The following is a 23,880-nucleotide window of genomic DNA, read 5'->3' as shown; positions in this document are numbered from 1 at the left end:
ACAGGCTGCAGTAAAGAAGCTGGCCAAAATCCATCAAAACCAAGGTGGCCACAAGAGTAACCGCTGGTTGTCTTCAACGCTACACTCCCACCAGTGCCATGACAGTTTACAAATGCCATGGCAACATCAGGAAGTTACCCTCTATGGTCTAAAAAGGGGAGGCATGAATAATCCACCCCTTGTTTAGCATATCATCACAAAATAATCCTAAAAATGGGCAATCAGCAGTCCTTGGGGCTGCTCTGTCTATGGAGTAGCCATTCTTTTATTTCTTAACTTTCTTAACAAACTTGCTTTCACTTTACTCCATGGACTCACCCTAAATTTTTTCTTGCACGAGCTCTATGAACCCTCTCTTGGGGTCTGGATTGGGACTTCTTTCCTGGAACAATCTGAGAACCTCCTAAGTAACATATGCTATATCCTACAATTAAGAAAACTACTACACATACTACCCTAAATAAAACGACTACAAATTACTGTAAACTGAGTGGAGTTTTACATTTCTTTAGGTTTTGTTGTTGTTGTTGTTAGAACACTAAAATTACAGAGTGAAAATCCTAAATTCTGGCCGGGCACAGTGGCTCAAGACTGTAATCCCAGCACTTTGGGAGGCCGAGACGGGCAGATCACGAGGTCAGGAGATCGAGACCATCCTGGCTAACAAGGTGAAACCCCGTCTCTACTAAAAAAATACAAAAAACTAGCCGGGCGAGGTGGCAGGCGCCTCTAGTCCCAGCTACTCGGGAGGCTGAGGCAGGAGAATGGCGTAAACCTGGGAAGCGGAGCTTGCAGTGAGCTGAGATCCAGCCACTGCACTCCAGCCTGGGCAACAGAGCGAGACTCTGTCTCAAAAGAAAAAAGAAAATCCTAAATTCTAATTTGTGTTTCATTTTCAACTTAAAAGATTATTTTATTTTTAACTAAATAATACATTTATAGAAGTCAAAGGTGAAAACTATATACAAAGAGAACCAACTTATTTCAGTAGACCCCCTCATATGTGGGGCATATGTTCCAAGACCCCTAGTGGATACTTAAAACCGTAGATAGCAGCAAACTCTACATACACTGTGCTTTTTCCTGTACAGGCATACCTATAATAAAGTTTAATTTACAAATCAGGTCCAGTAGGAGATTAACAACAATACCTAGATAACAAAATAGGACAATTATAACAATGTACTGTAATAAAAATGATGTGTATTTTTTTCTCTCTCTCAAAATATCCTATTGTACTCTCTTCACTTTTCTTATGATCCTTATGATCTATCCATCTAATAACCAAGCCAGCTACTAAGTGACTAACAGGCAGGTAGCATAGACAGCATGGATACCTTGGACAAAGGTCTAATTCAAGTTCCAGGCAAGATGGAGCGTGACAGCACAAGATTTCATCCCGCTACTCAGAATGGTACACAATCTGAAACTTAGGCTGGGCACAGTGGCACACATCTATAATCCCAGCACACTGAGAGGCAGATCACAGAGCCCAGGAGTCTAGAATCAGCCTGGGCAACCTGGTGAAACCCTGTCTCTAGAAAAAGTAAATAAGTAAAACGTATGAACTATTTATTTCTGGAATTTTCCATTTAATTGAAACCACAGAAAGCAAAACCATGAATAAGGTGGGGGACTACTATTTTGGAAACAGATAAAAAAGGTAAACTAACAAGGACTCATCTTGGCCTTCCTGGATAAAGTGACTTCCAGAAAGCAAAGTAATTGATCAGGAGTAAATTTCTTTTATAAAAGCATCAGAGTTAATACATGAAAAAATGATAAAATTAGAGTATCATCATTTTGCAACACTAATAATAAAATTGATTTAGGCAATGATACCAACAGCTGTTAAACATCATTTTTTTTAAAAAAAAGATATTATATATCCCATTAATGTAAGTACATACATCACCTTCTTGCCAGAGTCACACTTAAATCTCAGAAGTGAAAAGTGGTACCTCAAAATAATTTACATGTGTCAATGTGAATTTATGTTCTTTTTCTGTGAAGATCCAGAAATCTCCTTTGACCTTTATAACACATTGGTTATGAGGACAGGCTCTGGAGTCGGGCTGACTCGGCTCAAGTCCTGGTTCCATCACTTACGTCTGGGTGACCTCAGGGAACTTAATGAGCTTCTATGCCTCACTTCCTCAGGCACAAAATAGGGATAATCATAATGATCTCATTAGGGAACTATAAAAAGCAACCAACACAACATTTAAAACACTTACTACAGGATCCGGCACACTCGGCAAACATTACCTATTATTATTATACCACATTGTCAATGGGTTATCTGTCTTTTTTTACTAATTTACATCAGTTCTTAACACCTAGCAACCAACATTTCTCCTCAATACAGTCCGTGGTCCAAATCCTGGGAGCCTCTATTAGAATATACTGGGAGAGCACACTTTGGAAATTATGACTCAAGAGTGAAATCACTTAATATTAAGTACAGAACCTAAATAATTCAACCAGTAAGAAATCTTGAGACCTTTTGTAAATATAAGTGGCTGAACCACTGTTAAAGTAAGTATTGAAACTCTACTTCAAACAGTGAGGAACCCTGATATATACAAAAGGCCATTATGAGTCCAATGCTGGACAACCAAAGAAACAATTAATATAGGTATATAAACAGAGTTTTGGGCTTCCAGGGCCACTGGCAAATGATGGCATGTGTGTCACCACCACCCATACCATGCCTGTGACAGATCATTATTCAGTCCTGTCATTTCCCTGGATAAGCTCACAAAGCACTTTCAATAGCTACTCCCAATTTATGGGGGCAGAAATTCAAGAAATCAACTGGCACCACTGGTTCTACTGCAGAAACCATCAAAGGCAACTATGATCCAAATGTACTTTTATAATTGGTGGGGGAAATCAAAACCAAAAACAAGCCTGCCCACTTAGAGAGAGTTAGGTGGGGAACAGAGGGAGACAACAGAGGGTCGACAGGGAACTGCCATTAAACAGAATCAGCCAGAACACAGGTGTCAAAGGATTCTGTAATAAATATGGGGTAATACAAGCAAAGCCATAAAAGTGGGGGGAAATGCAGGCAAGAAAAATAACACTGTGATGTGATAAAGAATCTGCACGATGTCCATAAAGTCTGGAAATTAACTTCTTTTTAAAAAAAGTGTGTGTGTGTGTGTGTGTGTGTGTGTGTATTTGTATACACAGTCATCAAGGACATCGTCACTATGAAAAAAAAAAAGTCTCTGTTTCTGACATGACACCTTGCAGGTTCACCTGGTACTCAGAAATTCAGAGAACCAGGCTGGTCTACTCATGGAGTTGGGATTTAGAAGCCTATATTCCTATAAGCAGAGGGAGGAACAGAGACACGCAAAGGAGCAACCAGAGTTGACCTACTAAAAGAGCTCAAGTGAGGGCCAGGCATGGTAGCTCAAGCCAGTAATCCGAGCATTTTCAGAAGCCAAGGCGGGAAGATCACCTGAGGTCAGGAGTTCGAGATCAGCCTGGCCAACATGGTGAAACCCTGTCTCTACTAAAAACACACAAAAAAATTAACCAGGCATGGTGGCAGGCACCTATAATCCCAAGTACTTCAGGTGTAGGTTGCAGTGAGCCAAGATCCCATCATTGCTCTCCAGCCTGGGTGACGAGAGCGAAACTCTTTCTCAAAAAAAAAAAAAAAAAAAAAAATAGCGGGGGGATCAAGAGTTCAGGCCAGGTGCGGTGGCTCAGGCTTATAATCCCAGCACTTTGGGAGGCTGAGGTGGGGGGACTGTTGGAACCCAGGAGTTCAAGGCTACAGTGAGCTATGATCAAACCACTGCACTCTAGCCTGGGCAACAGAATAAGATCCCGTCTCAAAAAAAAAAAAAAAAGGCCGGGGACAGTGGCTCATGCCTATAATCCCAACACTTTGGCAGGCCGAGGCAGGTGGATCATCTGAGGTTGGGAGTTCATGACCAGCCTGGCCAACATGGTGAATCCCTTCTCTACTAAAAAATACAAAAATCAGGTGTGGTGGCAGGAGCCTGTAATCCCAGATATTCAGGAGGCTGGGGCAGGAGAATTGCTTGCACCCAGGAGGCGGAGGTTGCACAGTGAGCCGAGATTGTACTACTGCACTCCAGTCTGGGCAACAAAAGCGAAACAAGTTTTGCAAACAAAAAAAATTAAAAAAATAAAAATCAAGTGTTCAGATCTTAAAGACAGGAACTCAGGGACAAAAAAAGAAAACCAGTTAACAAGGCCGGGCGTGGTAGCTCATACCTGCAACCCAGCACTTTGGGAGGCCAAGGTGGGTGGATCACCTGAGGTCAGGAGTTCAAGACCAGCCAGACCAACTTGGTGAAACCTTGCCTCTATTAAAAATACAAAATTAACAGGGCATGGTGGTGCATGCCTGTAATCCCAGCTACTCGGGAGGCTGAGGCAGGAGAATCACTTGAACCAGGGAGGCGGAGGTTGTAGTGAGCTGAGATCGTGCCATTGTACTCCAGCCTAAGCAATGAGTCATACTCCGTCTCAAAAAAGAAAAAAAGGAAAAAAAAAAAAACAAAAACAGAAAACCACTTAACAAAAAAAGAGCTCAAGGTCCCAATGTTGGCATTAGCCCTAGTGAAAGAGGGCAGGTCTCAGCTTGTAAGTGAGGGGCAATTAGTTGTGAGAAAAGAAAGCAAAGATCAGGAAGCAGGCAGGCCTGAGGTTTAAGTAGAAGGAGCCCCAATGCCCCCCTTCTCCAAACAAGTAAACAATCCTCACCCTTACTATTATAATGCAATATAATGGTACAATCAGCCAATTCTAATAAAGCGACTGGAATTTCATTAAATGTGTACGCAACTTCTGTGGCTTTAAAAAATACATGTTAGCAATGTTGTTAGGTTTGGTTTCATATGTAAAATCACAGAACTTTAGCAGTTACAGAATCAATAAAGATAGCCTAGTTCAAACACCTCATTCTACTAGTCAGGAAAGTGAAGGCCAGAAATGCTGTGATTTGCTAAGTGACACAATTTTACTTCGTAGCAAAACCAACGTGAACCCCCACATCCATTCACAGTCTCATGCTATTTCCCCTTATCCTCCATTCTGATCATCTTTATTAAATAAGGTGTAGGAATGACGGTTCCCTGCTCACCCAGCAACAGCATGACATGTAGACAGAACTAGAGTGTTATGAATTCACGTCACTTTAGATGCACACCCCCCAAAAATGTATCTACTCCCCCTATGATGTTCTTATTCATCTTCACATGGCAGCTGTTTGAAATGGGGTCATTTATTATTCCAGGATAAAATTTTCAATCTCAAGAATGCAGCAGATAAGCAAAGAAAGACTGACTGTATAATAAACAGATGATGTTGCAAACCTAAGTATAAGCCCTATTTGGTCATTTCCACTACCACCTGATGATAGTAAAATGGGGTGTTAAAATTCTTTCCTTCAACAGTTATTAGTTACTTGGACATAATATGCACTAGGTGAAAATTCTCATTTACAGGTTGCATAGCCCTCATTCTAAATGTTTGGGACCAAATCAAGTGTTCCTGATTTCCCATTTTTGCAGAATTTGGAACATTTGCATTACACTTACTGGTTGAGCATCCTGAACCCGAAAATCCAAAATCCAGAATGCTCCAAAGAGCATTTCCTATGAGCACCCTGTCAATCCCAAGAAGTTTTGGATTTTGGAGCATGTCGGAATTCCCATTTTTCATATTTGAGATGATTGGCCTGCACTTTACTTTCCCATCTGTCAGCCGTCTCTAAAGGAATGCTTTAAGGTAAACAAGTTTTTGAACAACTGTTCTACAAAGGCTTACCCCAACACCACTACCAAAGGAAGTGCTTAAGGTGTGACTTTTATGAAAATAACAATAGTTAGAATTGAAGGCCAGAAGCCAGGCCCAGCAGCCTATGTGTAACCTGGGCAGATCAATGTACTTGTCCATGCTTCAGCTGGCACTCCTGTAAAGTGTGGACACACGGAGCTCATAAAGCTGTTTTAGCGATCAAGTGAGATGCTGCGCAGGCAGCATTTGGCACAGCACCTAGCACATGATATTCCAGTGCTGGTTGTTATTAGAACTTTCAAATCAGGTAAGGACACTTACAACAACGTTCTGAAAGTCAAAGAGCTCTACGGACACCTGAAGTTTCTCTAGTCATGGTAGTTCACACATATCACCAAACCAGTTTTAGGAGAAAGTTAAACTAGCAGTAGAAATAAATCTCTCCTTTAAAAAAGCAAAACAATAACAACAACAACAGGTTGTTTGACTCTATTGTGATGGTTAATTTTACTTGTGAATATAAACTGAGAGGTGCCCAGATAGCTGGTAAAACATGATTTCAGGGTGTGTCTATGAGGGCATTTCCGGAAGAGATTAGCACTTAAATTGATAATTGAGTAAAGTAGATGATCCTCCCTAATCCACTTTGGAGAAGACCAAAGTAGACTGGTCCTCTTTAAGTCGACTGCCTACTAAAAGCGGGCATCTTCCAATACACTGAGGGCCTGAATAAACAAAGAGGCAGCAGGGCAAATTCGCTCTGTGCTAGAGCTGACACACTTGTCTCCTGCCCCCAGACATCTGGTCTTAAGTTCTTAAGCTTTCAGACCCAGCCCGGGACTCACATCCTCCCTCTCCACTTGATTCTCAGACTTTCAGACCTTTGAACCCAGACTCAAAGACATCACCAGCTGTTCTGATTCTCCAGATCATGGGACTTCCTTATAGCCATGTAAGCCAACTCCTACAACTCTCCTCTTAAATCTGTCTCTTCTTCTAGCCTGTGGGTTCTGTTTCTCTAGCAAATCTTAATATACCTTCATATTAGGTAACTCTACAGGGGTTACATCAAACCAAGAAACAGGTCTATGAAATTAATTTCATGAGAAGGCTAAAGAGAAGTGTTTTCTGAAATCCCATTTTCTTGAAGGAGAACAATGAGAAAGGCCAAGATCTTCAGTTGTACTTTACTATCCAGCAACATCCCAACAAAAAAATAAAGGCATCACTGGAAAATAAACTCTGGGTCAGAATATAAACTACAACCATTAAGACTTATCAGTTTATAGACCAGCAAAATATCACAGAAATTAAAGAGCACGAAAGAATCCAAATGAACCATGTTATGCTCACCCCCCAAAACTCTCCTACGAGCCACGGAGGGAGCCTGTTATTCATTGACTGCAGGTCCTGGGGACTCCCCACATTTCCTTTCCATTTTAAAGCTGCCACCACCTACACTCCCTCCGGATATATTAAGACTTAGTATAAAAGGTCTAAACAATTTCCCCTCTCATTTTTTGCTCCACACAGTAACAACAGAACAATTCAAATGTAAAAGGTTTTATAATCACAAAAAATGGGAAAAGATGGGAAAAAAAACTAATACAAGAACTAAGAATATTATAAAGCTTTAAAAAAAAAAAAAAAGTCTTACAAAGTTTGTCTGTGGTTGCTAACTTCTAGCTAAGCTGATGGACAAGTTTTTCAACTTTATCCCCAAGGGAAGAACTTGAATATGTATTCCCCTCCCCCACCCCAAGGAGCTCTGAAAAGTCAAACCCTAGTAGAATAGATCACTAATGTTCTTTAAGTAGGCAATAATCTCAAGCAATCTCTATTTCTCATAGGTTCAGACTGGATGACGCCTACTCCCAGGAGGCTTATCTCAAAAGCATAGCATCCTCTAGGAGGTACTACCCTACGTGTGTCTATCTTGGCAGGGAAACCACGTAGCCACGCTAGACAGGTCCTCCTTGAGAGCTATAATCAACCCAAACCACGTGAGGGCGAAAGAATGGTTTAAGTAGTAAATACAGTTGCCAAATACAATAATTAGTAAGTGTGAAACCAGGTGTGTCCATCAAGCTAAAGGACCAGAAGAGGAAGAAGTATGTAGTGATGAACTTTAAAATGGTCTAATCTAGGCAAACTTCAGCAAGAGCATGGGACAGAAGACGGCGGTATATAGGCCACATACAGGGTGGAATGCTGGAAATAAGGACAGGCATTGAGATATATCACATGCAGAATGGCAGAGATATGCTAGACAGCAATAGGCTGAAACTGAAATAAGAGGTAAGGAAATGAAGAGGATGGATTCACGCTAGTTTCCAAGAAGTTCACTTAGGAAAGAGTGGTCACTCAATCATGGTGCTGCAAGGGAGTATTTTGGGGACAGGAGCTTTTATAACAGAGGAAAGGAAGTGGCTATGTGCAATAACGAGACACATCACAAACCGGGGGAGAAGTTCAAAATAGAAAACAGAAAAGCAATGACTTCTCAAAAGGTGGGAACTGGATCAAGAAATGAAAAAAAAAAAAAAATCTGGGTAAAAGACACTTTTTACTATCAGATGAAGACTGGAAGTTTAAGCCTTGACCTTGTATGTTGGTTATGTTGCTTTGAATAGTTTCAAGTTTATCCATGACAGATTCATCCTGCATAAGAATAATGCAAGATTCTGCCCAGTACTACTTAGGAAAAAAAAAAAAACAGTAAGAAAAATGAGACCTCTTTGTACAAAGATTTACTGAGTGCTTACATGCTAGACACTAGGGATACAGAGATAAATATGGCCATCAAGAGTCTACAATCTGGTAGAACTAGGGTTGTAAATAAATAATTCCAAAACAGTATGACAGCTGTCAAAACGCAAGCAAACACGAGGTAGGAAGTGGTCCCAAGGAATGGAAGAGCCGGCGTAATACTGTCACTGCGGTAGACTGCACTTCCAGGTCACTGGAAAGACTTTAGAATTCTAACTGCATTTTGGTCACAAAGGAAGAGTTTACATTTGGTCTCATTTAAAACAAACAAACAGCAGATTAAAAATAATAATAAATCTAATAGAAAGGATATCCATCTTAAACACTGCCCTGGAGATGAATACACCAGTAGTCAATCTCTCTTTGCCTTTCTCATAAGAAAAGAATCAGGAAGAATTGCACAATAAAACAAAGAATGCTTTTAAGTCTTATCTTGATGGGAAATGAATCAATTTAATTAGACTTGGATCCAAGCAGGCTTAAAGAAAGAACATTTTAACAACTATGTTAAAGAACCTGCCTTACAGTTACATCTCCATAGTTGCTCTTTCTTTCAATTACATAGAAGGAGGCACAATGTACAACCTGCTTTCTACTATTCCACCCACAATACAAGGCCATGGTAGCAGTGGATGTTAAACGCCTGTCACTATAGTAGGTGCTACGGATACATGAGGAAACAGGGTCTCCAACACCTCAATAGAACTGACATTCTAGATATAGGACCAGGTCACATACTTGGAACCATGTATTCTGACTGAGAAATGCCCCCATCTCGGGAGTGAATTTAATTCACGAACATTTACCGATCGCATTTACTAATCACATACTGTGTATGATGTCCAGTGCTTAGGAAGAGGGTAGAGAATGGCACTGAGACTGAGGAGCTTAGACAACTTAAGGGAACCTCTACGTCCCCCTAGCCTTGGTAGGGACACATTTATTTTTCTTGTGTGGAGACATCTTAGCCTTCAAGTACAATTCTTGAATAGGTGGGGGACAGCACTTTTACATACAGAGTTAGCAATCTTGACAAAAGATCTTCTCTTAGCATAGCGCTGTCTTCAGAGAGAATCATAAAAAGGGCTTAATAAAAATTCTAAATAGAGTGAAACCTAAACTGTCCACGGTGAGGGTGATGGATAATTTAGCCTTCTCTGTGTGTGACACCCAATTCTACAGACCTGCCCCCAACCACGGTGAGTACTCAAGAACAAAAGATTGCACATGTGCACAATTCAAACATCATGCAAATTAAACTTCAGAAGGCAAAATAGGGGAAAGAAAAAAAAAGACAAAAAATGTGTTTTAAAAATTTTATTTAAATTAATAACCAAGAATGTCATTCATCTGAAATGATGAGGCGCTAAAAGAAACTACCAAATGCCTGATACCCGAGTTAGTTCAGTTCCGCAGCCTGACAACAAAGCTATGTGCCCGGAGAAAGAAAATCTCGTGTCTCTCCAAGGTGCCCTCACGTACTGTTGGACTGACGCTTGCTGCTGTGAGACCCTCTCATTTTATTCATTTAACTCCACAATACATCTCTGAAACCTATTGTCCTTAACCTTGGCTTCAGCACGTCACTCTCTGCTTTACCAGTAGTCGTTTTTCTTGGCTTCTATGAATAAGGCCCTGTCCTGAAGCTCTCAGCTCTCTGTCCTAGAAACGTCTCTTGATTTCATCGTCTTTTCTCTGCTTGGACCAGCCCCTCCCTCCCTCATGAGGCAGCTGCCCTCAGTTGGCTCCTGTGCTCTTTCTTCTACCTTCTTTTGTTCTGGCAGATGACAGCTGGTGACTAGGGTTAACCCTTCAGGTCCCTGGGCTACTAAGCAGCAGGTTCTTAACCTAGGTGTTATCAGAACCACCCCACAGGGCTCTGAAAAAATACCAACGTCCAGCCCCCATCCCTGAACAATACATCAGAACATGAGGTCTGTGGCCCAAGCATCTGAACTTTTAATGCTTTCTGTTGATTCAAATGCAAGGTTGAAAACCTCAACCTCAAACTGACCAACCAGGTTACAGGAAGGTAGGGACAACAACTCCTCTGACCATGGGACTTGGATGGATGCAAGCCTAGTGCAAAGGGCTCTGGCCAGGAACATCCTTCACCATTTCACTCCAGTGCACACATCATCATTGTCTATCTGTGTCATGGCATGAAAAATTTTGGCTAGAGATGCCATAAATAATGCAGGTGACTATGTGAGTCACCTAGCAAATATAAGACATTCTAGATGGAAGAAAGGTTTTGTGCCCAGCAGTGGGGCATGGGAAAAAAAGCAATGATGGTCACAGAGCAAAAAGTTCCATCAGTCCCTTCAGGTTATTCTTAAAACCGTCCTGCAAATTCTCCTTTAGAAACTCCCATTGCCTATTTAGAATTTCTGAAATTCTGGCCAGGCATGGTGGCTCACGCCTGTAATCCCAGAGCTTTGGGAGGCTGAGGCGGGCAGACCATTTGAGCAAAAGCAATCTTGCCAAGATGATGAAACCCCGTCTATGCTAAAAATACAAAAATTAGCTGGGCGTGGTGGTGGGCGCCTGTAATCCCAGTACTCGGGAAGCTAAAGCAGGAGAATCGCTTGAGCCTGGGAGGCAGAGGTTGCAGTGAGCAGACATCGCACCACCGCACTCCAAGCTGGGAGACAGAGCGAGAGACTGTCTCAAAAAAAAAAAAAAAAAAAAAAAAAAAAAAAAAACCTTCTAAAATTCCACGGTTATCCCCCTGCTGTTTTAGCAGAGTATAACAGCAGAGGAAGATGCAGATTAAATCACATCAAAAAGAGCTAGAGGGTCACATCTAACCGAGGGGAGGTATGACAGATATTGAATAGCTAGAATGCAAGAGGTGGAGCTCTAGGAAGAGGTACAACACTAAGATAAAACTGGTCTAATAGACCAAAAGAAAAGTCAAGCCCAGACATAAGAAGTCACATACATCCACAAGCAGGGTGGCACTGAAAAACTATTTGTTAAATGAATGCAAAAGCAAGTTTAGGATACAAATATAGGAAACTAGGGTACAAATTATCAAGAATGCAACTGGAGAAGAGTAAATACCAAAAGTGAAAGTTTTGGTGTTTGGCCAGCCCATAGTGTATGCAGGAAGGCACAGCTTTACCCTGGGACTCACTTGCAGATAAATAAGAACAAAAAGACCAGGGTGTTGAAGATGCGGTGGAGAAGTAGGAAGGTGCTGGAATATTTTTCTATCAACCTCTTAAACCTTCCATTTTTACCCTTCAGGCCCTGAACAGGAAAGATCTGAGGACAAGAAATGCTTTGCTGGATGAAAAGCAAAAGAAGGCCAGGCACGGTGGCTCATGCCTGTAATCCCAGCACTTTGGGAGGCCAAGATACACAGATCACTTGAAGTCAGGAGTTCGAGACCAACCTGGTCAATGTGGCAAAACCCTGTCTCTAGCAAAAATACAAAACTTAGCCAGGCATGGTTGTGTGTGCCTGTGGTCCCAGCTACTCACAAAGCTGAGGCATGAGAATCGCTTGAGATCAGGAGGCAGAGGTTACACTGAGCCAAGATCGCACCACTCCACTCCAACATGGGTGACAGAATGAAACTCTATCTTTAAAAAAAAAAAAAAAAAACACCGCACAAAAGCAAAGCTTAGTATCTGCAACGTGCTCAGCGTGGTACTAAAAGTGGCCAAGACAGACGTGTGCCTTCTGGGAGGCACCTACCTCATCTCTGTCCCACTCTACCCTCTACACATAGGTAACTGCCTTACTAGACATGCAACATTTCTGAAACTTTAGTCAAGACAGAAAAAAAAAACCTTGGGAGGAATAGTGTACTTTTATAAAGCTCCCTCCTCAGATTAAAACTGTCTGTATTAGCTGGGCACGGTGGCTCACGCCTGTAATCCCAGCACTTTGGGAGGCCGAGGCAGGCAGATCACAAGGTCAGGAGATCGAGACCACGGTGAAATCCCATCTCTACTAAAAATACAAAAAATTAGCCGGGCGCGGTGGCGGGCGCCTGTAGTCCCAGCTACTCAGGAGGCTGAGGCAGGAGAATGGCGTGAACCTGGGAGACAGAGCTTGCAGTGAGCCGAGATTGCGCCACTGCACTCCAGCCTGGGAGACAGAGCGAGACTCCGTCTCAAAAAAATAAAATAAAATAAATAAAATTGTCTGTATTTGAACATAAATGCAAGCTAAATCATACATCAAGCATTAAAATTATATTGTTTTACATTAAAAACTTATTGAGCAAGTTTGCATTTATAGCTTCCTAATCTTTGCAAAAACTGAGTTAATAAGCTACTAGTACTCAGCCAGGCGCAGTGGCTCAGGCCCCTAATCCTAGCACTTTGGGAGGCCGAGGCGGGCGGATCACGAGGTCAGGAGATTAAGACCATCCTGGCTAACATGGTGAAACCCCATCTCTACTAAAAATACAAAAAAAAATTAGCCGGGCGCGGTGGCGGGCACCTGTAGTCCCAGCTACTCGGGAGGCTGAGGCAGTAGAATGGCGTGAACCTGGGAGGTGGAGCTTGCAGTAAGCCGAGATCGTGCCACTGCACTCCAGCCTGGGCAACAAAGTGAGACTCCGTCTCAAAAAAATAAAACAAATAAAATAAGCTACTAATTCTCAAAGAACTCTGTATTCTAATCTTTGTTTATAAGAAAAATGTTGACACAATACATTAACTGTGTTCTCTAGAGTGAAGATTCCTCCATAGCATCAAGCCAGTAAACAACTCTTCCTGAGAAGCAGCCGAATGGAAAAACAAATAATTGAATAGTCTAAGAAACTTCATCCCGTGTCATTTTCTGAGTTACTTTCAGGAGTTTTTACTTCTGTCTTTGTCTGTTTTTTTAAACCATCTTTACAGGCTCCTGGGAAAAGAAGCTGGAGCTGCATTGGGAGCAACCTCACCAAACATTACCATATTCATTTGTTTGGGGACTTGGTATCTTGCCAAACCCACCAACTTCTCTCATGTGCTCTCCTGTTGCTGGAGGACTCCAAGCAGGCAAGAAACAACAGGATTTTGAGGCTGGGTGATACGCAAGCATGTCTCATATCAGAAAAGCTTACGACTTGCATTCACAGACCAAATGCCAAACTGTGCCCCCAATCCTGTAAGATTTCTGAGCAATATTCCTGGTAGGAATTCAAGCCACTTCCCAACACAGTCTATATATGTGTGCTTGCCACACACATAAGATCAAGTAGATCACATGTGACTGTAGATAGACTGAATATACCCATCCTTGAATCAGGGATCCCACAGCTGAACCTAACAAACTAACAAACTAAACAAACATATGTTCTCATTTGCTATAATAAGGTAAACCTGTGAATTTGCATCCGCCTTCTATCCCCCAATTTTCCTGCTTTTCCACCACCTAGTCGTATCTCTGTTAGCATTACTCTTGCCCGTAAAGAACAATTACGTACCCACCCATACTCGAGGCGCTGTGAGAAGTCACAGTCCTTGCTTTCAAGGGTATGTGCATTCTGAGAGCAGCAACAGTATCATAGAAAGCGACACAAGAGCACAAACACTAATAGCTACCTGGGTTCAGAGACGGAAGAATCAAAATGCCAGAACAGTGAAGAGTTCGTAGCAACTGAGTTGGGTATTAAAGAATATCCCAGAATTTCCCAGACTGGGATTCCAAGGCAAAGGTGTCTTAGCAAAGGCACACAGGAAGCACAGTATAAACTCTGCTCAGGGGACACTGAGAGGCACACTTTGGTGAAACGAAGAGTTTAAAAGACTGACCCTTGGATTATTTTAACCCTGAACCACTGGGCACTGTGTTTACAACATAACACCGCCTCAACCAATGTCCATGGAAAAAGTAATCCGTGCTGGGTGTTAAGAAATCAGGCTGCAGACATATGTAAGATTTTGCATTCAAAGATAACAATCTTACTCTTGATCCAGTGGCTCTGCTGGTGAGAATTCAGGCCGCGGCATCTTGCTGGCCTACAGATTATAATCACTTTGCTCCTCTCTCCCTTGGCTGCACTCACCTGGCAAAGCTGCAACCTGGCCACACCCAAGGATTCCCATCGCTAGGCTGAATCCAGGTGGAGAAAAACAATTGCAATGACCATCTCCCTTTGAATCAGAAGGCAAAACTGGAAAAAGATCCTCCCTGCTGACTTTTCTGCCATCCCCAGTAGGTTCACATTCCAAAAGAACCATTTCTCTTCTCTTTCCCCTTCCTCTTGGCCCCTTTTTCCCTCGCCCTGCCTAGATGTCTTTGAGAAAATAGAAGCAATGGGGCCAGAATTCCCTCTTCCTCCCACCTGCGCCCCAATGCCCTCCCGCCTGCCTTGACACCCCTTTCTCCCATGACAAGGTGTTGTGCTGAACCCCTACCCACTCCAGAAGGGATTGCACCAGGTTCAAGAAGAAGAAACCCAGAGCTAGTGAACAGAACATGGAGTCTCACTGAGGGCTTACATGCAGGGGAGAGAGTTCAGTGCTGGTGGGCTGGACAGGAGAACTGCATGCCCTGGTGGCTACGGGCTGAGCAGAGAAACGCGCAACTTGCAAAAAGCATGCAGTTCACGGCCGGGAGCGGTGGCTCACCCCTGTAATCCCAGCACTTTGGGAGGCCGAGGCGGGCAGATCACGAGGTCAGCAGTTCAAGACCAGCCTAGCCAACATGGTGAAACCCCGTCTCTACAAAAGATTCAAAAAAATCAGCCGGGCATGGTGGCTTGCACCTGTAATCCCAGCTACTCAGGAGACTGAGGCAGGAGAATCGCTTGAACCCGGGAGGCGGAGGTTGCAGTGAGCCAAGATCATCCCACTGTACTCCAGCCTGGGCAACAGGGCGAGACTCCATCTCCAAAAAAAAAAAAAAAAAGCATGCAGTTCACGCAGCAGCATCTTCACTTAGCACCTTCCCCAACAGTCTCCACCTGGAAACCTTCAATTAACCCCAAAGGGCCTTGATCCCCCATATGGTCCATGTTCCATGGGACGAGATGAAGACTCAGGTGTTCCTCATAGATAAGAAATTACTTTCCGGGTGGGCCACTCCCAGGCTCCCTAGCTTGGAACTCCAAATCACATTCAGATGCGTCATCTGCCATACAGTCATTCTCAGGCTGTGATTCAGTTAGTGCTATTTGGTGCATTGACTACACATGTGGAGAATGAGCTTCCCTGCTGCCATCAAAAGCCAAACCCTTCATCTGTGCTCCCATCCCACTTCTCTTTTCAGGCCACCCAACCTGGCTTATTCACCTGTGATACGTGGACACTGCTCACGGATGGCACCAGACTCCGGGACATCAAATCCAGTGCTGTCTATTCCTTTGTCTTTCTGGCTTAATCTCTCAACATGTCCACTGGAAAGGCCATTCTAGCCTTAACACGTAAACTTCTCTTAGCTTCCGGGATGAGATTCTCCCCTGGTGCTCCCCACAGCCTCTGCAGAGGCTCCTTCTCAGACTCCTGTTCATGTTCCTCCATGTTCCAGTGTGGTTCTGCCTGGGCCACCTCCTCTCCCCTCTGTGCACTCTCTCCTAACTGACCCCAACCAGGCCTGTGTTTGAAATACCACATACGGGCAAATGGTTCCAAAAGCTCTCTCCACTATTCGCCCGATACAGTCGCTCCACTTCAAGTGGGCCAGCCACCACCTGCCACCCTTCCTCCCGAATGCCATCTCCCCACTCAATCCAATCCTTCCCCTCCTTTAGGCCACGCTCAAGCCCTAACTTCTCCAGGAAAATAAAATACCTTCCAATGACTCCCTAGCCACACTGATCTCTCCCCTGTCTGGGCTTCCTGAAGCACTGAAACAGTTTCCAGCACAGGATTTATTACTTAATGAGGGATAGTCTTTTAATGGTTCCCTAAATGTCTGCTTCCCATTGTGCAAATCCTTCCTCCCAACTAGATTTAAGCTTCTGAACAATACAAGCATTTCTTTTCTTGGTACTGAGCAACACGGGCGATGTCCAAAATAATTATTAGTTCTTTGATAACAAACATGAAAATCCAAAACTCTACACACTATTTTAGTGTTAGTCTGAGAAAAACCTGGAAGTTATCTGACAAATTACAAGTAATTTTTTTTATATATTTTTATTTGTCTAGAATCACCACGTAGCATCACAAGGAACCCACATTTAGAAAGGCAGTGACAAATTCATAAAACTTTCTATCACTGAAATTCTCAGAACTTTCAAAACTTACATTATTGAGCAAGATTTAACATAAATCACAGAAATACAGTAAATAAGTATATTTTCAATGAAAACATTAAATGCAGGTAAATTTTTGTTCAATTTGTGTGTTATAATAACAGGAGCAGTTTAATCCCTCAATACAAAAGTCTACCTGAGACACAGGGAACACACAGTTAAGCCTAGGATTTCTGCCAGACCTTTCTTTAAGCATAGCTACAGAAACAAGTGCTGTTCATCAATACTGTTGAAGGGTCTGACTTTTAGGCTATGATGAAGACCAGTTCATCCACTAAATAGAAATAGCTTTATATTTCATGATTAAAAAAAATAAATTCTATCCCACCTTTGCCATTCTCCCAGTTCCCATCAGTTAATTTTCCTCTCTGTGGCCACATCACAACTCAGCTGAAAACGCCTTGCCACACCTAAGTGATAAAGGCTCAAACCAGGGAGCCTGGCCTTCCTCGGCTTGGCCCCTCCAGACTCCTCTCTGACCACACTGGGCACTAAACACTTACCTTTGACATTCCAGCAACACCAACTGCACAGCAGCATAACCAGATACTGTCCTCTCCAAACCCGTGGGCACCTGAGGTCCCCCACTTCCAACCCCATCATTTCCTCCCCTTGTCCCCTCACCGTTTTCTTCACAGTTATCTTTTTCTTTTTTATTGCAACTTTCGCCTCCCAGGTTCAAGCAATTCTCCTGCCTTAGCCTTCCTAGTAGCTGGGATTACAGGTGCAAGCTACCACCCCCACCCCCCCCCCCCGGCTAATATTTGTACTTTTAGTAGAGATGGGGTTTCGTCATGTTGGTCAGGCTGGTCTTGACCTCCTGGGCTCAAGTGTTCTGCCCATCTCAGCCTCCCAAAGTACTGGGATTACAGGTGTGAGCCACTGCGCCCGCCCCACAGTCCTCTTTCCAGAATTGGTTCAGGACCCTCAATCCCACTAGGATTGAGGGAGAAGAAGGCCTTGGTTGCCCTCCTCTGGGTTTCTTTTGCTACATGTGCACCCTGGTAATAGAGCATTGACCATACTGTTCTGAGACTTAGTCATGAATCTTTCTCCCCAAATATCTGTAAGTTCCTGGAGAAGAAAGACCATGTTTTTATTTGTTTTCTGTCGTGAGCTGCACAGTGTCTCATATAAAGAAATGTCCAAGTCCTGACCTTTTAACGTGATCTTATTTGTAAACAGGGTCTTTGCAGATGTATTTAATTAAAGGATCTTGGGATGAGATCATCCTGGACCTAGGGTGGACCCTAAATTCAATGACTGGTATCCTTAAAAGAGAAAGGAGAGGACCTGAGACACACAGACACACAGGGAGAAGGCCAAGGGGAGACATGCAGAGACAGAAGTGATGCTGCCCCAAGCCAAGGGAAACCAGAAGATGAGAGAAGCAAGCATGAATTATTCCTAAAGTCCTCAGAGAGAACATGGCCCTGCTAATACACTGATTTTGCACTTAATGGCCTCCAGAGAGAATAAATTTGTTGTTTCAAGCCATCAAATCCATAGAAATCTGCAGCAGCCCTAGGCACTAACACACAGTCCAAACTTCAACACGCTACCTACTACCTAGGGGCCGCTCAACAAAAACTGTGCTCAACTAAGATGAAGGCAAGGCAAGGAATGAGAAAGCATCTGAACTGCAATCTGGGTTCAGCATCTGGGACGTGGACTCAGATGCTACTCTACTATGAGAATTCTGGTGAGTCCCTTATCTACAGTAACTCTAACTCTTTCCCCAGTAAAATGACGAAACTGGCCCACGAGACCCCTCTACAGGGGACTCATACACCTTGAACCCTCTTCAGCCAGAATAACTCCTCATTTTTTTTTTTTTTTGAGACGGAGTTTCGTTCTTGTTACCCAGGCTGGAGCGCAATGGTGCCTTCTCATCTCACTGCAAACTCTGCCTCCTGGGTTCAAGAAATTTTTCTGCCTCAGCCTCCTGAGTAGCTGGGATTACAGGCGCCTGCCACCACGTCCAGCTAATTTTTTGTATTTTTAGTAGAGATGGGGTTTTCATCTTGTTGGCCAGGCTGGTCTCTAACTCCTGACCTCAGATGATCCACCCAACTCCACCTCTCAAAGTGCTAGGATTACAGGCCTGAGCCACCACGACCCGCAGAACAGCTTTAATTGATCCTTAATAGAATCTTCTTCCCATTCACTAAATTAATTTTATTAATTTTCTTTTCTTCTTTTTTTTTGGCTCAGAGTCTCACTCTGTCACACAGGTTGGAGTGCAGTGGTGCAATCTCGGCTAACTGCAATCTCCACCTCTCGGGTTCAAGTGATTCTCCTGCCTCAGCCTCCCAAGTAGCTGGAATGACAGGCACATGCCACCACACCTGGCTAATTTTTGTATTTTTAGTAGAGACAGGGTTTCGCCACATTGGCCAGGCTGGTCTTGAACTCCTGACCTCAAGTGATCTACCCGCTTTGGCCTCACAAAGTGCCGGGATTACAGGTGTAAGTCACCATGCCCAACCTTAATTTTATTTTCATCTAAAAAGCTTTCAGGCAAAAAAAAAAAAAAAACTGGATTAAAATGACATTTCATACTTATATTTTAACCAGTTCATAAAAAAGTAGTAAAATAGTTTAATCGATAATATCCTGAAAATCAATTTACCACCATATCCCCTATTTTTTTCTGCAAAGCAACATCAGCAATATACTAGTAGTTGACCCAATCCAGCTGGAATTGTTGACACTTTTAGGTCAGAAAAACTGCACCTAAACATGAGTCAATGTAAATGCCACTCACTGACCCCAAACCTAAATGTTTATAACACAACTGCATGATGACTAATTTTTGCAGAGTAACAAAGAAAATCTCCTCCAACATTGGGATTTTCTCCACTTGCACGGTAATTAAAGTCCCATACCGAAAATTTCCACTTCAAAGAATCTGGCTAAGAAATACATAAATATAACTGCTGCCACCACCAAATGGTAACGTGTTACTAAAGGAGTCAAACAAAACAAAAACTCTTTCACCCATCTTCAGGCCTCCATAAACAGACACATAGACACAGTTTTCATGGTTGAATGTTTCCTAATTCAAAAAATGAATGGAAAAGAAGGGTAAACAAAGGTGTTAGTAATGAAATGTATACCTGGCCTACCTGTATACACTCCTGCTGAATTTGAGTTACATTTAAAACGATACTTTAAGTGTTTTCATAGATCATGCTGCGGCCCTTGCATTCATGTTTGTATAGTGGCTGCCTTGATTCTTTTTTTAGGAAACCAACCAAAACAACATAAAGGAACCCCGAGCCAAGGGACTCACATTTCAGTTGAACAAAATACCCATGAGAAACACTTAGACTCAAAACTTTCCAAACCAATTCATCCTTCTGAAAACAAACTCGACAGTCACTGGGGCCAACTGTTCAGCTAGAATTGGCAGAACTACGTTTGCAAAACTGAACCGTGAATCCCAGCACAAGTGAGTTACCAAAATTTTTCCTTCCAGGTGGAAACTCAATCCGAAAATCAAAAATCCCTCCAGTTGGAAGGCTCAATAAACCCACAGTATTCAATTCCAAAGTTCCTGGCTTTTTAATATGAGCCCTCACAGACACGAAAACGGGACTGCAAGGTACATAAACAGATTGATCTGAAACGTTTCCAGCCCTTAATAACAACTCTATCTTAAAAAGTGTCCTTTAACTGTAATAAAACTAAGATAGCAAAAGGCAAAGGAAGCGTCTTGGGGTTTCGGCTCGCACACAGTCCTTGTGTTTTGCAAACTCTACCACGTAAGTGTAACTTAATTTGCAAAGAAGCAGAAGGACTGGCGCTTGTAATCAAGCATTGTGTTTTCTGGAAGCCCAAGCCCAGGATGAATGAGCTTTAACTCTGTCGACTGCGTGTTTACTTGCATCCTCACGTGGCACACCGCGCAGCCCAAAGGCGCTGCGCCCGGGACAGCGCGGGGCGCGCCTGAGAACCCGAAAACTTTACTTTGTAAACTAGTGGAGCTGGGAGGCAGCTCGGACGCAGATTCGCTTGCCTTTCCCTGAACTGCACCCATCCCAAGCACACGAGGTCTTTCCTAGCACCACCCCCTACCTACAGCTCCACACAAAGGCGCGTGGGTGCCGGCAGGACCCCTCTCCAAAGTTGAGCGGAGAGGTAAGAAAGAGCCGAGGGGCACAGGACCGGGCGTCCCGGGAGATACTCACAGGGTGACCGTGCGGTTGGGCAGAGTATCTGGGGGCAGGACCTGCGCGAGCTCCAGGCTGCTACACACCACCTTGCCCTCGGCGGCGCCCGCCGCTCTGCCAGACCCTCGGGGCCGCCCATCGTGCTTGCAGCCGGCAGGCAGCGCCGCGGCGCCACCGCCACCTCCCAGCAGCGCTAGCAGCGCTAACAGCGAGAGCTGCAGCAGCAGCGGCGGCTGCGCGCGGCCCCGCCGGCGTCCGGGTGGCTCCATGCTGCGGGCCGGGGCCTGCGGGGAGAGCGGCGGCGCACTGGCCTAGCGGGCCGCCCCGAAGTCCGGGCGGGCAGGAGCGCGGCGCGGGCTCAGCGGCGCCCGGAGCCTCATGGCGGCCGGAGGACGGGCCCTCCCCGGCGCCGACATGCTCCTTTGTCCGCTGCGGCTGCGCTGGGTCTCGAGGGAGCCGGGGGTCACGGCCGCACAGGTCCCAGCCCCGCTCTACCGCCCGGCGCGAGCACCGCCTCCTCCTCCTCCTCCGCCGCCGCCGCCTCCTCCCCTGGCCAGGACCCGCGGCGGCTCCTCCCCGCCCGCCGCCGCCGGCCGCCTCCGCCCCTGCCCCTCCTCCTCCCCGGCTCTCCTGCTCTCCCGGTGTCTGCGGCTGCCCGGGAGTCCGGGGAGGAGGCGCACGCTCTCGGGACCTGCCGAGCCCGACTCCGACCCGGTGCGCGCGGGCCTTGGCCTCCGGGCAGGAGTTGTGGGGAGCCCGCGGGAAGGCGGTAACTCGTAGAGAGGGCCAGGGAAAGTTCGAGTCCAAACTCCAGCCGCGGTGGCCACTCTTCTGCTCGTTTCCCTTCGCCGTCACCGCGCTTGCACTACCGGCACAGGACAAAGCCGTCCTGTGCGCTCCTGGAGACTGCCCATGTGGCCCAAGGAGCCTGGCCCGGAGGATGGAGTAGAGAGAAGAGCAGGAAATTTCCCTGAGCATCCCTATGGGGAAGGTACCCAAAACCAAGTGTTTCGGAAGGAATCGCCTTCTCACCTCATTGTGGTGGTCTCATTTGTCCCAAATACACTCGAGCCAGGAAACAGGTTCCTCTTCAATATGGTGAACAATCTGAAGCTGTTTCTGGCCTTCAGCAACAACAGCGATAGACTCTAGAGGATGCATCTGGACCTCACTAGAAAGGCTGCCTTTTGAAAGAAATTTGACAGGCAAAGATACCTGAGATGTTCACCAGTTCGAGCAATAATGAGAGAACCCTCCAAGAAACCCTAACCCAGTTGATTACTCTGACTTCCAGCCTCGCCCTAACATTTGCAAGCCCAGGGCTTACCTACCCTATGTTTGAAATTTTACAAGGATTCTATGATGCTAATAAAGTATGTTCTGTGCTCCTGCTTTGAGAAATTACCTCCATAACCACCTGGAAGGTTTGTAAGCAGGATTCTCAGACACTTTGAAGTTTCTCCCTGAAACACAGCAGGTGGGAAAGAGAGCCAAATCTTTGGCCTGTACACTCTCACCGCCTTTGCTTCCTGTGCCCAGCTGTCTTCAAGGACGAGAAGGGATTTTTGTACCTGTATGTGAACACTGCAGCCCACAAAACCAAGTTCTATTCACACTTTCTACCAGCCACCGTTTGTCTGCCTCTGGAGCCCAGGTGTGCCTATACCAGTTGTTGAGTCCTTCATTGGGAGGACAGTTCTCAGAGGAAGCTAGCTCAGGGCCAAGAAGTGGCCTTGGTAATATCAGTCAGGGAATTCCAGGGTCCTGGGTCTTGGGGACATAGTGGTACCCAGGTTTTGGGTGCTAGCCTGGAGATTTGTCACCCCATAAGAAGAGTCAGGTTGGTCCTCTAAAATGGAGGGCCCAGAGCACGGTTTTTCTTGCTTGAGTCCAAGGGCATTACTGCCTCTGGCCCCTACAAAATTTATCTTAGGGACCAATTTCCAGGAATCTATTTATCTGACTAGAGCTTTCTCAATGGGAAGTAAATAAATGGTCTCCATTTATCATACACTATTGTATTAAATTTGAATAGCAGTTCATTTGACCAACCCAACAATGTCCAGTGCTGTCTAATAATACATTCTGTGATTGGATAACTGTTCTAGTTCTTTACTGTCTAATATGGTGGCCAACTGTGGCTACATCGTGTGTGGAAAAGTAGATAGTATGCAATAAGAAGTAAATTTTTCATTTCATTTTAATTAATTTACATTTGAATTTAAATACCCAGTGGCTACGCTGTTGGTGTTGAACAACACAAACCCAGACACTATGATGGAAAGAAAAAGTGGGAGATTAGCACCACCATTAAGTGACTTCAGATCTATAAATAACCTTAGAAGACAAACTGGTGCCTCTGTGTTAAGGTGGGTGAAATGGATCACATTTCTCTTGAATTTATCTAAAGAATTATTATTCCCTAACAAAATCATTATCTGTTTTTTGATTAAGATAAAACTTTATACTACAGGTTGAGCATTAAGCATCCCTAATTCGAAAATCCAAAACCTGAAATGCTCCAAAATCCGAAACTTTTTAAGTTCCGACAAGTAATACCTCAAGTGGAAAACCCCACAGCTGACCACATGTGATGGGTCACCATCAAAATGCAGACACACTACGCAGTTTACTAGCATCCCCAAGGGAAAAAAGACCCTCCCAGCCTTTTTCTACTGATATATATCTTTTCAGGGCATGCCCAGATTCCCACATGCAAGCGTCTGCCCCAAAAGTAATCAAATAGCACGTGTGCAGACTGGATTTGCCAAGGTCGAGTTCCCTACAATGCCTACATGGGGCCTTCATCTACATGCATTACCCACTGTGGGTTTGCTTTTTTTTTGTTTTTGTTGTTGTTGTTGTTGTTGTTTTCTTTTTCTTTGCTCTGTGGTGTAAAGATATTTTTGGTATAAAGAAATATTAGGCCGAGCACAGGGGCTC

At 44.3% G+C, this 23,880-nt stretch overlaps 1 protein-coding gene across 2 annotated transcripts in view; it reads right to left on the bottom strand.

Annotated features, from left to right (window-relative positions):
* Positions 1-21,488, bottom strand: part of ADGRA3 (adhesion G protein-coupled receptor A3) — a 135,396-nt gene extending 113,908 nt beyond the window's left edge. Inside the window, exon 1 of one of the 2 annotated variants that reach the window (XM_008017754.3) lies at positions 20,956-21,488. In XM_008017754.3, the coding sequence (XP_008015945.2) occupies positions 20,956-21,206 (251 nt within the window). In that variant the 5' untranslated portion in view covers positions 21,207-21,488. The remainder of the gene's footprint in view (positions 1-20,955) is intronic. The other variant, XM_073012491.1, reaches the window with a different exon arrangement.
* Positions 21,489-23,880: the final 2,392 nt, after the last annotated feature.

This window comes from Chlorocebus sabaeus, chromosome 27 (assembly GCF_047675955.1).
Source record: "Chlorocebus sabaeus isolate Y175 chromosome 27, mChlSab1.0.hap1, whole genome shotgun sequence".
Taxonomy (NCBI): Eukaryota; Metazoa; Chordata; class Mammalia; order Primates; family Cercopithecidae; genus Chlorocebus; species Chlorocebus sabaeus.
The sequence above is the reverse complement of the archived record's forward strand: the minus strand, read 5'-3'. Positions and strand labels throughout refer to the sequence as shown.